At 37.5% G+C, this 15,874-nt stretch overlaps 1 protein-coding gene across 1 annotated transcript; it reads right to left on the reverse strand.

Annotated features, from left to right (window-relative positions):
• Positions 1-205: 205 nt before the first annotated feature.
• On the reverse strand, positions 206-14,603 carry rela (RELA proto-oncogene, NF-kB subunit a). The gene is made up of 11 exons (XM_042512052.2): positions 14,447-14,603; positions 11,875-11,910; positions 9,682-9,827; positions 9,359-9,504; positions 7,159-7,250; positions 5,512-5,646; positions 4,350-4,454; positions 2,548-2,763; positions 2,316-2,390; positions 2,122-2,205; positions 206-1,187 (listed from the first exon to the last, which is right to left on the reverse strand). The coding sequence occupies exons 1-11, from the start codon at positions 14,451-14,453 to the stop codon at positions 349-351; spliced, it is 1,881 nt and encodes a 626-aa protein (XP_042367986.2). The 5' UTR covers positions 14,454-14,603; the 3' UTR covers positions 206-348.
• Between the last annotated feature and the right edge of the window lie 1,271 nt (positions 14,604-15,874).

The raw sequence follows: 15,874 nt of genomic DNA on the forward strand, positions 1-15,874 counted from the left end.
ATCAGATCCCTTCAGCAGTGCATCGGATCTGACTGAAAAATGTTAATGACTGATGCTGAACATGGGCTGAAGGGCAATGAAATCTGTCAGAGTTCAGTCCTGGCTTATCATTTGTCGGTTAAACGGTATATAAATGCCTGGCTAACTGAATACAGTGAGGAGTCTTTGCATGCCCACAGTTTTGAGCCCAGAGCGGTTTTGCTACATTCTGTCCCTTGCAGCCCTCTTATATTCACCTTGTTCATTTTGTCTTTCATACCAACATAGAGTTTCAGTTCTGAAGGTTTAAGGGCAGATACAAGTGGTTTAGGCAAATATGTCCATAAAAAAAAGTCGTGTGGACAAAGTTTAAGTGGGATGTCCTGACACAAACCCAGCTTGGGCTCCACTATTAAAAATGGAAATGAGGCGATCCTCGTCAGCAGACATCAGCTCGTCAAACTCATCCAGCACAGCTGGCTGGTGGTTGCCGTTGTTGGTCGCCACGTCCATCATGCCCTCAGTCTGGAGCAAATTGACGATGCTGTTGGGGTAATTCATCCAGGTGCTTCCTGGGTTGCTGGCAGGGTCAGAAGTGTTCTGGGATGCTGCGCTGTGGGCAGCTGTAGAAGAGCTGGGAGGTTGTTGGCACTGAGCTTGAGCCAACATGGAGGTGCTGTTTCCGCTCTCGTTCATAAGAGGGGGGCTCAGAAGGTCCTCGAGGTCATCCATGTTTAGGCTGTCCAAATTGATTTCCCTCGCTTCGGAAAAGCTAGGGAACTCTGGGATGTCATCGTCCACAAGTGGTGCGTCCTGCCGGAACTGAGAGGAGAAGGAGCTGCTGGTCTGCGAGGAAGCCACGCCTCCCCGGGAAGCTGCTGACTCCTGGCCGATGGTGGAGGAAATGCCGGGGAAGAATTCATGAAGGTCTGAAAGGTTGACGGTTGAGTAGTCCTGGTTGGCGGTGGAAGTGGTGATAGAGGAGCCGGAGGACGGTGCTTGGCTCATTGTGAAATTAGGCACCGGAGTGGCTTTAGGCTGATTGCCCAGGTTCAGGCTCTCCATGATCCTCCAGGATTGGTTTGTGGCTGCAGAGGAGATGGAGGGCGAGGCTTCCACTTTGGGCTGGACAGAGAACAGCTGGCCTGGCTGATATGAGTAGCTAGACTGGGGTTTTGCTGCACTTGCACCTGGGAGCACTGCAGATGCTGGGGACACATTAACACAGGATTTGAATCCTGCTCCTGAAAATCTTGCAGTAATGTAATCTTTGTACAGGATATAAATATGTAACAATATTTTCAGGCTATATCGCGATACACAGTATATATCTTGAGAATTTGAAATCTTGTATAAACTACTGTGAACCGCTACAGTACTGATCTGCTGAATAAAAGAATGTTACAATTAAGTTAAAGTACTGTTACCATTAAGTTATTTAAAGTCCTGTTATAATTGAATACAAAAGTTGTGCTATGATAACTGTAATATATTTAGTTAAATCAAGTCCTGTTATAATAAAGTTAAATAACGCTGTTGTAGTTGAGCAGAATGGAGTTATAATAATGTTAAATAAAGTACTGTTATAATAAAAAGTTAGTGTTATGATATATAAAATATAATAAATAAAGTACTGTTACACTGAATTTAAATAAAGCACTGTTATAATTGAATAAAATAAAGTAGTGTTATAATAGAGTGCCACTACACAGTGCCTTAATTAAATCTATACTGTTAGTTCATTTAAGTAATGTTATTATAAAGTTAAATCATTTACTGTTATATTAAAGTTAAATAAAGTAATCTAAAGTACTGTTATAACAAGTTCAATAAAGTAATATTACAATAAATTTAAATAATGTTTAATAGAGTACTGTTACAATAAATTTGAATAAAGTAGTGTGATAATAAAGTGAAATAGTCATAACAAAGTTATATAAAAAAGTGCTCTAAAATAGTTCAATAATGTTCTCATAATAAAGCTAAGTAAAGTGATGTTATAATAAAGTTAAATAATAACGTACTGTTATAATAAAGGTAAATAAAGTACTGCTATCATAAAATGGACAGAATACTGTTATAATTTGTTTGTAAGTAAGCGTTGACATGCCTCTGCATCTTCTGGACAGAGTAAACACTCACCACCTTGTGTGTTCATCGATGGCGGCTTGGCTGTGACCGTTCTTCTTGCCAGACTTATGTTCCGTCTGTCTGGAGGAATGGTGACTGAAATTCCAACACACATGATTAAATTACACTGCGACTAAAAAAAAACATCGTTACCTCAGCAAATATAGCAGTGAGAATGATAGAAAAAAAAAATCTCATCAGCGTACCAGTCGATAGCATGGGCCCCAGCTTCTGGAACATGTCCCCTGTGCGCTTTCTCTTATCACTCAGCCTGTATTCATCTATAGGGGGTTATTTTAATAGGCAGTTAGGTTTTGTGAAGTTGATAAACAAATTCATCTCTCAGGTATTTTAAGAAATGTTAAATAATCACAGGAAAAGCTTACAATAGTAACAAAGTATGTGACATGACGTGGAAAAATGGGAGCACAGCCTTACCGGGGTCAGCGGGCAGGTACTGGAAGTCCATTGGCTCGCTGACTTCGCGGTCAGAGGGCCGGCGGAGCTGCATCTTGACTCGAATGGGCTCGGTGAGGTTAGTGTCGCGGTATGGCGGTGTGCGGAACACAATGGCCACCTGCCTGTGGACGTCCGCCTGGGAGAAAGTGCCCTTTCCCTCCCAGGAGTCCTGGAAGAAACGCACCTCGATGTCCTCTACAGGGAAATAGAAAGTGGGAAATATGAGGAGATAAACAACACAAACGCCTGCCACGATCAAAGTGTTGCAGATAACTGAAGGAAGACGAGTTAATTTAATTTAAAAAATGATTTATCTTTGATCGTGATCATATATTTGTGCTTTTTAAAACTGGCTGTTGATTAGAAACAGATAATGCAAAGAAATGGAACAGAAGAAGAGAGAAACTGAGGTCACGGGGGGGTTGAAAGGTTTAAGAGGTGGATTTTATATCAGCGTCACAGCACCCACGCAGAAAATCCTTCACAAGTGAACGTCAACAGACACGGCAAAAACTTTCACACTTAGCAGCCACAGAAACACAGTGGGACGCAGTTAATTCTCATTCAACACAAATAAAATGTTAGTCATTTATGAGAGAATAGAAAAAAAATCAAACATTTAGATAGAGTAAGAAAGTTTTTGGTTCACGATTTTAGTCACACAGGCATAATGTGACTGCATTTCATCACACACAGCAGAAACTGTAACAGGTAATGAAACTTCACATGCTACAATGGCAGTGGCTAAAAATATCACCGAAAACTGCTTGTATAGATGATATGCTATCAGAGAGCAGATGTTTTTGTCATGAAATGTGCGCTTACAGCTGCATCAGTTTATTTTTGGCCCCAAGACTAAGCTAAAAACAAAACTAACAAAATTAACATCGATCTCTACACTGCGGAGTTGGGTGATAATTCCCTGTAGGTTCATCCGTACAAGCATCAAATGAACATTGGTATTTCATCCATAATATAAACCAGAATTTTGTCTTAATTAGTATATGAATTATTGAGTTCCAGCCAAAAATGTGTGTGTGTGAGCTTTGAACACCAGAATCAGCTCAATACATTCTCGACTCCAAGTGGATGTTTGTGCCAAATTTGAGGCATTTCACTCACAGCCATCCTGAGATATCGAGTTCACGAGAATGAGATTGGCCCAAAGTCACAATGACGTTGACCTTTGCCCACCAAAATCTAATCATTTCATCGTTTTGTCCAAATGGACGTTTGTGGCAAATTTGAAGAAATCCTCTTAAGGCGTTGCTGAGATATCACAATCAGAAAAAGAGATGAACCAGGTCGCATTGACCTTGACCTTTGATCACAAAAATCTTATCAGTTCATCCTTGAGTCCGAGTGGACGTTTGTTACAAATTTAAAGACATTTCCTCGCGACATTCTTGAGATATTGTGTGCTCGAGAATGGGACGGAGGGACGGACAACCCGTAAACACACTGCCTTTGGCCCCAGCTATCCACAGAAGCATATTAAAAGCACCTATTGGTGGCACTTTGAGGAGAAATTGTGAGTGATGACCAAAAACAAAAAGTAAAAGCATTATAAAACAAACAAACAAACTCAGTATCACCAAATTAACAATATATAGATATTACTAAACACCCTTTGATTAACAGTGACAAGGAGTGCTTTATGCCTCACATTATGAGTCACAGTGCTGTTTCTATGTTTACAGTAAAAACTCATGATCAGTGTTTCTTTCTAAAAGTTAAACCCATGAACTGACAGAAGCACATACAGCCCAGGCATGTTGTACCTTTTTGCACTTTGTCACACAGCAGAAAGATTTCATCTCCTCCTTTGCAGCTTCCAGAGTTGCGGTTGACTCGGCAGATCTTAAGCTCAGCTGTGTTTGGTGCCCCTTTAAAACAAAACAAGCATTTATGAATACATGTACAGACAAATAAAAACAAGATCGAGGCTACAGATTAACAAGACACCTCTTTAATCCAGAGGAATTTAGGTTGTGACTGATGAGTCAATACTACCTAAAGAAGCCCAAAAAAATTATATTATTTCCCCTTAATAAATATTTTTCCTGTTTTTACATTTTTATAAATGCACTGGAATATTTTTTTGGTTTCTTTTGATTTTTGATATTGTAGCTTCTGTATTTACTTCACCACAGTAAAGCAAAAAGCAAATTTCTCGGTTTGTGTACAGCGTTTGACTGCTGCTCATTCTGAAAGTCAGCCATGCTGATATTAAAATAGTGGCTGTGACATTTCGAAAGTGAAAAAAAACACAGTGGAGACTACAAAGTTACAACCTGACTAGTTTGTATCATCTTCTATAGGAAAAAAAGCATGTTAAGAAAAAAACACCATCAAATTGTGCAAAACCTGTGCAAATGTCTTGACAAGACATGCAATAAATACATTTAAATTTACATACATTTACATTTGTTTATTTCCTAAAGTTTTTTTTATTTTAATTTATTTCCTTCTCTTTGAAAAATTGCTAATAAGGACCAAAATCAACTACTACTATTACTGTTAAAATTTAATGGTATACACATTATATTTATTATTATATTATATTATTATTATTATGTGTATAAGGCTTAGAGTTAAAAAGGGCTCTGCGACTGAACAAGAATTGAGATACTTTCTTTTATGACTGACCTTCATGCTGACAGGAAAAGTTAACATGTAAAGAGGAACAAAGAGTGTCTGAGGGATAAGAGCTCCAAAATAACTTTTTCAAGGGTTGCACTGGTGTGTCTAACTTTTTCATTTAGATGCACCATAGGGGGAGGTGAAACCAAAATGTTAAACTTACTTACACACATACTGGTATTTTATTTAAATCCAATATAGGTTTATCAGCTGACATAACCTCTCTTTAAGACATTAAAAAGCAGAGGAAGCACGTATTGTGTAAGTGCTCGTGTGTGCGTATATGTGTTGTCCACTCACTGTTGTCATAGATGGGCTGCGATACGACCGGCTCCAGAGGAAACAGCTCCCCTGTAGGCAGAGTGATGGAGGCCTGGAAGCAAAGCCGCACTGAATTCAGGTCAAACTCCTCCTCCCACACCTTCGCCTCGGAAACTGCAGCCAAGACACAGCAGGGAAAGGGTGGGGTGCACAATCAGGCAACACAGCAGTCTGGCAGAGCACCGCATCCTGTCATATGTATGCTAGCAGTATTTCAAGATCAGTCAAGGGTAAAAGAAACAAACTGCACTTCCTGTTGTTATTGTGTATTTAACATACACACATACACACGCACACACATACATAATACAGATGCGTACACACACAACTGGTAATCACACAGATATTTTTTCAGTAAGCAGTATTAGTAATTTATCTCTATTTTGGGTTTCTGGGTTTAGTAGCCACTGCTGTGGACACACTGAACACAAATAAACAGTGGAACTGCGATGAAGTTTGAGTTTCTGGTGCAAAATCAAAAGATGAAGCCACTCAAGTTTTGGAACTTGCAGGAGTCAGTGACTTCTTTTAAATCACGTTGTTAAACCCATTTTTATATACTTGCTTTCACGTGATGTTGTCTTTTAATTGATTCTAATTAACTTTTATTCTGTCTGGATCCTGCTAATTATTAACATGATCCAAAAAGCATATAGGATTTCACCGCCGTCTTTTTTGAGAACAACCATTTTAAGTTTTGTTTATTTTTAGCCTTGCAAGTTAATTCAAGCACAAAGTTAGAAAACAGCTGGAACACCTGCTTCTTAGGACTAACTGAAATGGGAAAGTTTGAAAAATGAATATATGCCATACTGGAATTGTTATAGAGCAGAAAGGTACTCAAGGTGCTCCAGTGGGGAAGGTATATTGCTTTTAATACATATAAGTAAGAGTAAGATGAAAGCAGTTAAATCACAGTTGCTGTCAGGTGTTTTTTATATTCTTTAACGTCCACATCTGTTTAATGTGGTTTAATGTGTTTGTCTAATTTTATTGATTTTTCTATATATCTTCTTTGAAATGAAGCCACATTTCTTATGTATTTTTTGGTTTTTGGTTCCTTCAGGTTCTTGGGGTTATTTCGGGTGAAGAGGGAGGACAAAGTCAGATTGAAGTTGTATTTGTATGCTGGATTGGTGTTTACTGTTTTTTTATTCTTGCAGGTAGGAAAACATAATTCAAGCACCCTCATATTTTATTTTATTTTATTCTATTTATAAGCCACTTTTTTGATTTTGCAAGTAAGGCTAATTTAAGTTTTAAAAAATGCTTCACAAGTAACACTTGCAGTAAATTTCAGGAAGAATGGACCTCTTTAATATTTTTAATAAGATAAAATGCAGACATGCTTTTCAAATACCAACTTTAAATTCATTCACTTCTGGTTTTGGCAATTTGTTTTTTTAAAAAAAAGATCCCTTTACTTTCATCATTAAAGTTTATGACAGATATATTTGTTCTAGTTCGGTGATTAAATAGTCTTTATATTATTGGTCTCTATATTTGAGTGGGACATTTAAGGACACTCTCCACACTGCACATTAACTTTTCACACAACCGTTGAGAGAGAAAGGGCAACAGCACAGAACGTGCTTTGTGTCGTGCACTCTCAGTACAACCACTTACTGTTGAAGGGGTTGTTATTGGTCTGCAGCCTGCAAGTGATGGCCTCATTCACATCCTTCTTCTTCACACACTGTATGCCCAAGTTCTGAAAACTGAAAGCAAATACAGCATAAGACCGAAACTAAAAGACAGAAACCACTCAAGCTTACATGCAATTTCTATTTTGATATTATGTATTCTTACATATTTGGTGTTTTTTTTTTGTGACACAAAACAGGGACCAACACATCACTGTTAAAAAACCCAGTTTAAAGTTAACACATGCTGTGAGTTTTCGCTCCATTAATCCAGGTTTTGATCTTCTTTGCACTCTACTTTGGACATGTTTGTTCCCATAAAAGCCACATTTAAAAATAAAGCATCATCACTGTGGGTCATCAACCACATCCGCGAGTTGGGAGGACAGTGTAGGAGAGTTAAGTGTGAGTGGAAAAATACTTGATTTTAAGTGCAGTACCAATAAATATTTTAGAGACCCAATAATATAAACAGTTTTACAACAGTTTAACCCTTTGATACTGAGTAAAACTGGCTTGATGTAAGCAACAAATTCTGAAACTAAGCATGCGAAAATATAGAGCACAAAATCACACAAAAACGAAAAAAAACATCAAAATTTCCTCAAGAAAATGAAAACAATTTTTTCCTTTTTTTGGTTATTATAACTTATGGCTAATTTCAGATCATTTTCTTGTCAATTTTTACTATTTTTTGGCACTTTGTGGGACATTTCTTGCCAAGTTGCTCATATTTTTTCCATGTTTTTGAAAAAACCAAACTGATTTTCTCAAGCTTCAGAAGTTTAAACGCTTCTGAATGGCATATAAACGCAACACAAGACAAGTGATGTCAATCCAGCTGTTCAAACTGATATTTTGTGTTAGTTATTGTTAATTCTTAATGTGTAGTAGATTTTTTGCGGGAAAAACAAATGACTAATACAAACAAGTACACTTTATCTCTCTGTAGCACAATACTGGCAGCAGAGAGCCGTACACACTGTCTGAATTTCCTCACACTTGTGTCACACTTGTGATAAAGATAGACAAACATTGTTTATTCTGCCCCGACAGACTGGCTAAATGATGTAATATTAAGTTTACACATTACATAATGATCTTGTGAGTCACTGTTGTTGTGTTTTCTTTCAAAGGATTTTCAATTCTACTTGACTTCGAGCAGTAACACATTTTCATCGTTACACAGCACACTGAAAGACAGCTAAGCAAGCAAAGGTAAACTCAACTGGTCAACAGGTGATTTGTGCTGTTAATATTTTACTCATCTATGAACCCAAAGTGAAGCCAGTGATGGGTTTTACCATGGCAACAGCGCGCACGTCATCTTCCACCAACGATAAAGTTCTTATCTAGGTAAGTCGATGTTTAATGTTCATCTAAAAGGTAATTTTGAACACTTGTAAAAATCATTTCCTCAAGTTTCAAGTGTGTGAGACACACAGGGTTCCCACACATTTTCATGGACAAAAAACTTTTCCTTGACTTTCGAAGGACTCAAAATATTTGTTTTCCTTGCTACACTTGCCCAGCATTTTTCAAACATTTAAGATTCAAACTCTGTTCAAACATACTTTCTGTGTCCCCAATGACGTGTTCAAGACTGTTGGAAATGTGAAAATCAAATAAAAAATATTTGTTTCTGGCTGTTATAAATAGTGTAATTTTGGTGATATAAAAAAAAAGACAAAAAGAAAACATGCATTCCAAACCTGTTTCCTTGGGGTGGAAAAAAAATCACCACATTTTTTTGCCGTGCTCTATAAAAAATTGCTAAATATGTTACAAATTAAGAGGAAAAAAAACTCTATTTTTTTAAGAAAACAAGCATTCAAAACATGTGGTTAAATAAATTTAAGAAAAAGATATTTTTTTCTATAAAAATCACCAAAAATTCTACAGAAAGAAAAAAATGCCAAAAAGGGAGGAAAATTAAGAAACTCATGATGAACAAATAAACAAAAACAACCAAAATGTTGTAACGTGTTAACGCACAATTCATTTTCATTACTTTGTCAAATGCGGAAAATAAATTCACCATTAAGTTAGATTAATGAACTAGTTCCATGAGTTTTCCAGGCCTGGAAAATGTAATTTTGAAATTCCATGACTTTTCCAGGTTTGCCATAACCATAGGAACCCTAAACATAGAGCATGGCCACATATTCAAGTCTAAAGTCTACCTGTGTATTCGTCTCTCCTGCAGGTCTGCCTCGTAGTAACCATGTTTGCAATCTTTCCCGACCAGCTCGTGGGGGTGTGGCTTGTGCGGTGCATTCTTCGTCACCAATGAGATGCGAACACGTAGGGGCCCGCTGTAGTTGTGCACCTATAAAGAGGAATATGATTACATGTAAGAATGGTAGCGTGTGCACCAGTGTGGTAAAAAGTAAGGATATCATGGTTGGGTTTTCACAAACTTCAACCACAGGACTATTATGTTATCTCAGCCACATACTATAGATCACAGCTAGACGGCCTGCTCAATAAGCTGCATCCACCTCACCTTGATGGCTGGGTGGGTTTTAGTGGTGTCGTTGCTCTTCTCTCCGGGGATGCTGCCAGCTGACCGTCCCTCACACTTATACCTAAACCTCATCCCCCTCTGCTTTGGCTGCTCGATGATCTCTATGAAGGGGTTTGCTGCTTGGACTGATGGGCAGGTGGAAGTGAGAGAAGAAGAACAATGTGATTAACATGCAGAGTTAAAATAAATAAATAAATAAAAATCTGACGGAATAGCAGGACGGCACAATACACTATACATAACGATATGTTGCTATGGTGATGTGTCAAAAATGGAATAAATGTATGAAATAAAATTATTGCGTGTCTGTTGTTTTATGTAATTAGTGTTGCACACACATTGACATAAAATCAAGTTTGTTTGTTTGCTCTTCATATTCTATAACAAACTTCAAATGATTTTTTAATTCCCCCTAAAATGTAAAGAAAGTTCAAGAGAGCCGAATGTCCGCTTTTTTTGTAACATCTTGGTAGGATCTCATTTGCTGATCATACAACTTCAGGTGTTGTTGCACCAAAATGATTTCACTGCCCAGATCTACCATGTTGTCTTCTTAGAAAATTCCATTCTGGAGGGCAGCAAATAATTTAAATTTTGTTTCATTTTTAGGGGCCGTAACGCCCCTTTACCATTGTCAACCGTGTTAACACTGTTAGCTCTGTTACCACCATTAGCTGTGTCAGCATGGGTAGTGGTGCTATCACACACATGTTCCACGTTAGCATGGCTGGCCAGCGGAAAATAAAACAAAACAGAAAATAAAATAAAAGTCAAGACATTTACATGGCAAAACATTAAAAATTTCACTTCCTCTAAATGGATGGCGCTTTGAAAAGTGGCACTAAAGCTCACTCAGGAGCACGGGACTTGAAGGAAAGCCTCTTGTATTTCACACCTCCTCTTACTGAAACATTAACAGGTAGCTACCGGTTAATGCATGTTGGCATTAAACTGACATCCCTACTCGTGACAACATTGTATTGTTATTGTTTTATGATTCTCACCCCTTGGACTGGGACTGGTCTCACGGTAAAACCTTCCTGCACACTAGCTTGCTACTTTGTGTGGGTCTACATGTTAATGCCAGCCAGCCACTTTGTAACATGTACCTGTATATTTCCATTTATTGTGCAACTAAATAAAAAGATGAGTCCTTTGACAGTTGCTTTAGTGGCATGTGTGATTCCGATGAGTTAATGTTTGATCACACAGTAACATTGCGACATCGGTTGATGTCATATAAGCACAGCAGGAGGTCTGCAGTGAAGTATGCAGGATTCTGTCCCTCCCTTCATTATCTTCTGACAACCATTTATGATTCAACCCAGATGTTATTTGTGGAGCTATTTTCATTTTTAGGGTACAAAGTAAATGTAGTCTAATAAACAACTTGGTGAGAGTTTTATTTTATTTTTTTAAATAAACATGGAAACATAAAAAATACTTTTTGGATATGTTTATGCAATAATTTTATTATTATTAATATTTCTTTAAAGTTAAATTTTGAGCTTTGGCATGACAATGACAGAAAAGAAACAATTCATAAAAATCCCCCGAGCATTTTTAAGATGTCTGAAAGATTGATTTTAGACTTTTGATGCCTTATATTTACATTAATAGATTTAAAACATTTTAAGATCTGTTCAGGGATCCGCGAGAAACCTGGCACATAGTTTTATATTTTTTTACACACTCAGCACATTATATATATTTACAATTGAAAATATTTTGCACAATAGTGTTAACATTGTTTTTATTTTAATTTTATGTTTTTTCATACTTTATGCTTGTACTTAGTTCTATTTTCTATAGTTCTCAATTCTTGGCATTAGAGCCACTGTAATGAACCACAATTTCCCCCTGGGCCTTAATAAAGTATTTCTGATTCTGATTAAAGGTTTGAAATAATGTGCTAAGGGCATACTTAAAAATGCCAGTGATACTGTACAACAATCAAATGATTTGGTAGGTACTAATTTCTGTTTAAAAACAGTATCCAGATTGTAAAACACTGCCTGTCTGCACTGCTTTACCTAAATCAGTGTGCCAACACAGAAATAGCCCTATCATTGATCATCTGTACACAGAGTGTTGAAATGTTTACTCATGACGAGCCTGCAGTCAATGTCAGTCCTGGTTCATAGCGGTCATTTACGGGAAGCGGCCTCTTACCTGGGTTGAGTGGGTTAATGCCCCATCCATACACACCTGTGGTGGACAGAAGACATGAAAAGACATGTTAGCCACTTGTTAGTCAAAGTCCTACGGCGATTAGTGGTTCACCACCACAGTGCATGACACACAGCACACAGCGGCAGCATCCATGACAAAAACCAAAAGCTGCTTTCAGCACATATTTGAGGTTTAGTGAGAGTTTGTCATTTGTGCTGTGGTCACTCAGGGTGGAAATCTACTAGACAGCACAGCGTCCAATGAGGTCAAAGGGCGCTGAGATACAAGGGCTTCCCAGCTAAATATAATTACTCTCCATTAACTGCCTGCCAAGCGCGCAAAGAAGAAGAAGAAGTGCAGAATAAAGCAAACAGTGACAGGCAGGGTGTGATATCGGTGTCAAGTTACCTGCCTTGTTGCGAGGAAAACTCCATTGTAACCTAAGAGCAGGCTGCGCTCTGGTTTCAGGTACGCGCTTAATGAATTGTTGAGATTCATAGAAAGAAGCGAGGTGTGACACATGATCAGGCGGTCAAAACTCCACCCTGCTAGTGGGACTTGTTTTAATGTGGAAGCACGGGTCGGATACTTTCCAAGTTGTAACACGCCGACTCCCAGCCTCACACCAAAGTCACAGAACGTGGAGCAAAGGACAATCGCCTAATTATACAACATTAAAGTAAATAAATGTGGATCTTGGAAAAAAACAAAGAATAAAGGCCAATACGTGTGTAATAATTACACTTTTTGCTTTTTGTTTGAGACATCCCTGCCTGTTTACTGAGTCTGATGTTGTGAAAGTGAAAGTGTCTACCACAAGTTGGTCTTCATAAATCATTACATGCACAAATATCACATCAGAGAATCTGAGTCACTTTCACTTGGAAATAAAGGTATCCCAGCTGCCACACACTCTTCACTTTCTGTGTTATAGATTTAGATATGGATATATTATCCATAATTTGTCAATATTATGAGATAAGACAAGATACTGTCTTAAATTTTGGATATTGTAATATTGCAAATGTTGCATTTTCTGGGTTTTAGAGGCTGCATTAAAAAAGTAATTTTCTCAACTTAGCAGACTGCTCTAGCTGCCCTTTATTTGCCTTTACCCACTTATATATTATATCCAGATTACTGTTGATTATTATGATAAGTCTCACTGGTAAATATTTTGTGGGAGCACCAAAAGTAAAACCTACAGTATCAGTATCATTACAATATCATTATCGAGTTTTGTTGGTCAAAAATATTGTGATATTTGATTTTAATGTTAACTCTTTCAAGCCTGGAACGGCATCCAATTTCTTGTGCTGCGTTCAGATGCCGTTCACATGCATTTAAATATTTGAACCTGAGCTAATTGGTTTGATTTTTCTTTACAAAAAGAAATAGCTAAAAAGCAATTAGCAACGTGACAAAAAAATGTCCCACAAATGCCAAGAAATTAGGGGGAAAAAAATTACCCGAAACAGTTTTTCAAGAGAAATTATGATAAATAAGAATGACTAAAAATAGGGAGAAATGTCCAGAAAACTATATTTATAGCATTTTTTTTATTAAATTAACTAATGTATCTATATATTTAGATTTATTTTTCTTTTTTTGTGTGCTAAACTTTAGGTAATTTCCTTGAAATTCATAACTTCTTCCCATGTTTTTGAAAGAAATCAAGCCAATCTGCTCAGATTTTAGGGGGTTAAATCATATTAACTCATGTCTATTTACAATGTCAATCCCTTTTGGAGGATCAGGCTTGTCCTGTGCGGGAAAAAAAAACTAATAATGCATAAAGATCTATTAATTCCATAATAATTTTTTTCTCTTTAATGTTCTTTGGAATGCAGACAAATTTAAATATCTTTCTAAAAAGTGATGTGAGCAGTTTAAATATGGTAACAGGATACTTTTCACATAGGCAAATATTCTGTAGGTCCCACTATGTCTGTGCTACTGACGATGTGCTATTTCCATCAGTTTCGTCCACTAAATTTAAGGCAGGCTTGATTTATATAGCCTGATGGGTGGGCGGTTGCGAGCAATACCGTGGACCAATAGGGCGGATTTTAATTAAAACGAAAGCCACCTGTAAGGTTACATGTATGCCGAACCGAAGAGAAATGATCAGCAATGACACATAACAAAGTATTTATGAATATTCCCTAACGCCTTTCCCTAAATAGACAAATTAATGATGGCTTGACAGATTTTTAGAGGAAGTTTGGTGTTGTCAGTGACCGAGGGGAAATCCATGAGGTGGACTAACCCAGCAGGCCTCTTGGCAGCTCGACACTGTTTGGGTTCACGCCTGCCAGGTGAGTTAGCTACACACAGAGGAATAACTACAACTAATGTAAACTCTAACTCGGATATGACAGTGACAAGTTGTGAAATCACAAAGTCAAACTTCAGACTGTACATTAGCTTGCTCTCCGGCAACAGTAGACTCTCCTTGTTAGCGCAGTGATAGCGGGGTTTTCCCCTACGCGCAAAACAACTCCCTGTACAGTTTCACCTCCACTGAATGAAGTGAGTAACGAGCCCAGCGAACCCACCCAGTCACACTCACCGTCCATGGCTGTGTCCGAGTCCGAGTCGCTCTTTCCCGTCGACACCAGCGTTTGTCTGTTGTTTGTTTTTTTCAGCTAAAAGACGCTGCATACACGACAGTGCGGACTCTCTAAAACTTCTTGACAGAGCTGTTAGTCGCCTCCTCCGCTCCTCCCACAGCGGAGTACGACGCAGCACACTTGGTAAAGCTCGATAAGGCAACACTTCCGCTGCGAACACTGATGAAATAGTGCAGCTGCAAGGGACTGTACTTAACTTATCAGACTGTTTAAAAAAATTTTAAAAAATTTAAAAAAACATGATTCCATTCTGAGTGCTTAAAAAAATATTTGAGGTACCTCCCCTGTTTTTCACTGTCATTTGCCTTCTCATAAAAATCGAAAGTCTCTTTCTACTGGCCTATTCATTAATTCATTTCAAGTGCTAATTTATCTGAAGTATATATATTTTTAAGTAAATAATGAGAATATACATGCACTGCATAGACATGCACATGCAGATAGCCCACAGTCTTTCTTGAAATAAAAAGAGTTAAAAACTGGATTTGATTTTGCTAAAATTATGATAATTTAAGTTTTCCCACAGTTGTCAGAATGTAAAAATATCAAATCACAACATTAAAAATTGTATTTAAATTCAAATAACTTAATAAAAAAGCCAATCAGACATAAAGCCATGATCTCGCCATGAATAAAACCATTGCACTTGGTTTAATGATATATTTGTTATGACCTATGGCAAAAATATCAATGGCAATCCCTTTAAAATGGTTTCATTCTTAATGGAGAAAGAAAAAAAATACATTTAAGTACTTGAGATTTTTAAATTGAAGTACTCAACCACAGTAACTAAGTTGAGACCCTACTGATTATTATTATAATTATTTAACCAAAGTGTGCAGGACATTGGTAACAACACAATGTGTAGGTTCTCACCAGAACAATAAACTCATCTTAATTTAGCAAACACAAAATACTGCCCAAAAAAATCTCCTCTTTACTTTAGCATACACAGTTTTTTTTTTTTTAATTCCACTGGATACATTCTAGATTGTTCAAATGTTTTGGACTTTATGCAAGCATCGGAGGGATTATTTAGGAACCTCGAAAATAGTCATTCACACAGAGGCTTCAACATATCATACAATAAAAAATGATACATTTATGCTACACTTAGGTGACATAAATCTATCTATGCGTATGCATATCTTTTCGCAGCAACGTTTTGCTTTTATTTTGAAGGAAAAAGTCGTGTGTTTCCGGTAATGTCCCCTGCGGAGCTTGACCCAGCTGCTCCCCTCTGTCTGCCTGTCTTTCCTCTGCAGTGCAACTTGCCACCACCCACTCAAAACAGTGCGGAAATACCCAGATGACGCACTTGAAAGGAACAGAAAAATAGGTTGTGAGTGGGTGAGGCAATAACATAA

The sequence above is a fragment of the Plectropomus leopardus genome, chromosome 23 (genome assembly GCF_026936395.1).
Source record: "Plectropomus leopardus strain MGB_pleo_1.0 chromosome 23, ASM2693639v1, whole genome shotgun sequence".
NCBI classification, from domain to species: domain Eukaryota; kingdom Metazoa; phylum Chordata; class Actinopteri; order Perciformes; family Serranidae; genus Plectropomus; species Plectropomus leopardus.

Excerpts from the sequence above, each read along its gene's own strand:
- rela (XM_042512052.2), bottom strand. Across the intron at positions 9,505-9,681 it reads AAACCCACCCAGCCATCAAG|GTGCACAACTACAGCGGGCC; the intron begins GTGAGGTGGATG and ends TCCTCTTTATAG. Across the intron at positions 4,455-5,511 it reads GCAGCCCATCTATGACAACA|GGGCACCAAACACAGCTGAG; the intron begins GTGAGTGGACAA and ends TTTGTTTTAAAG.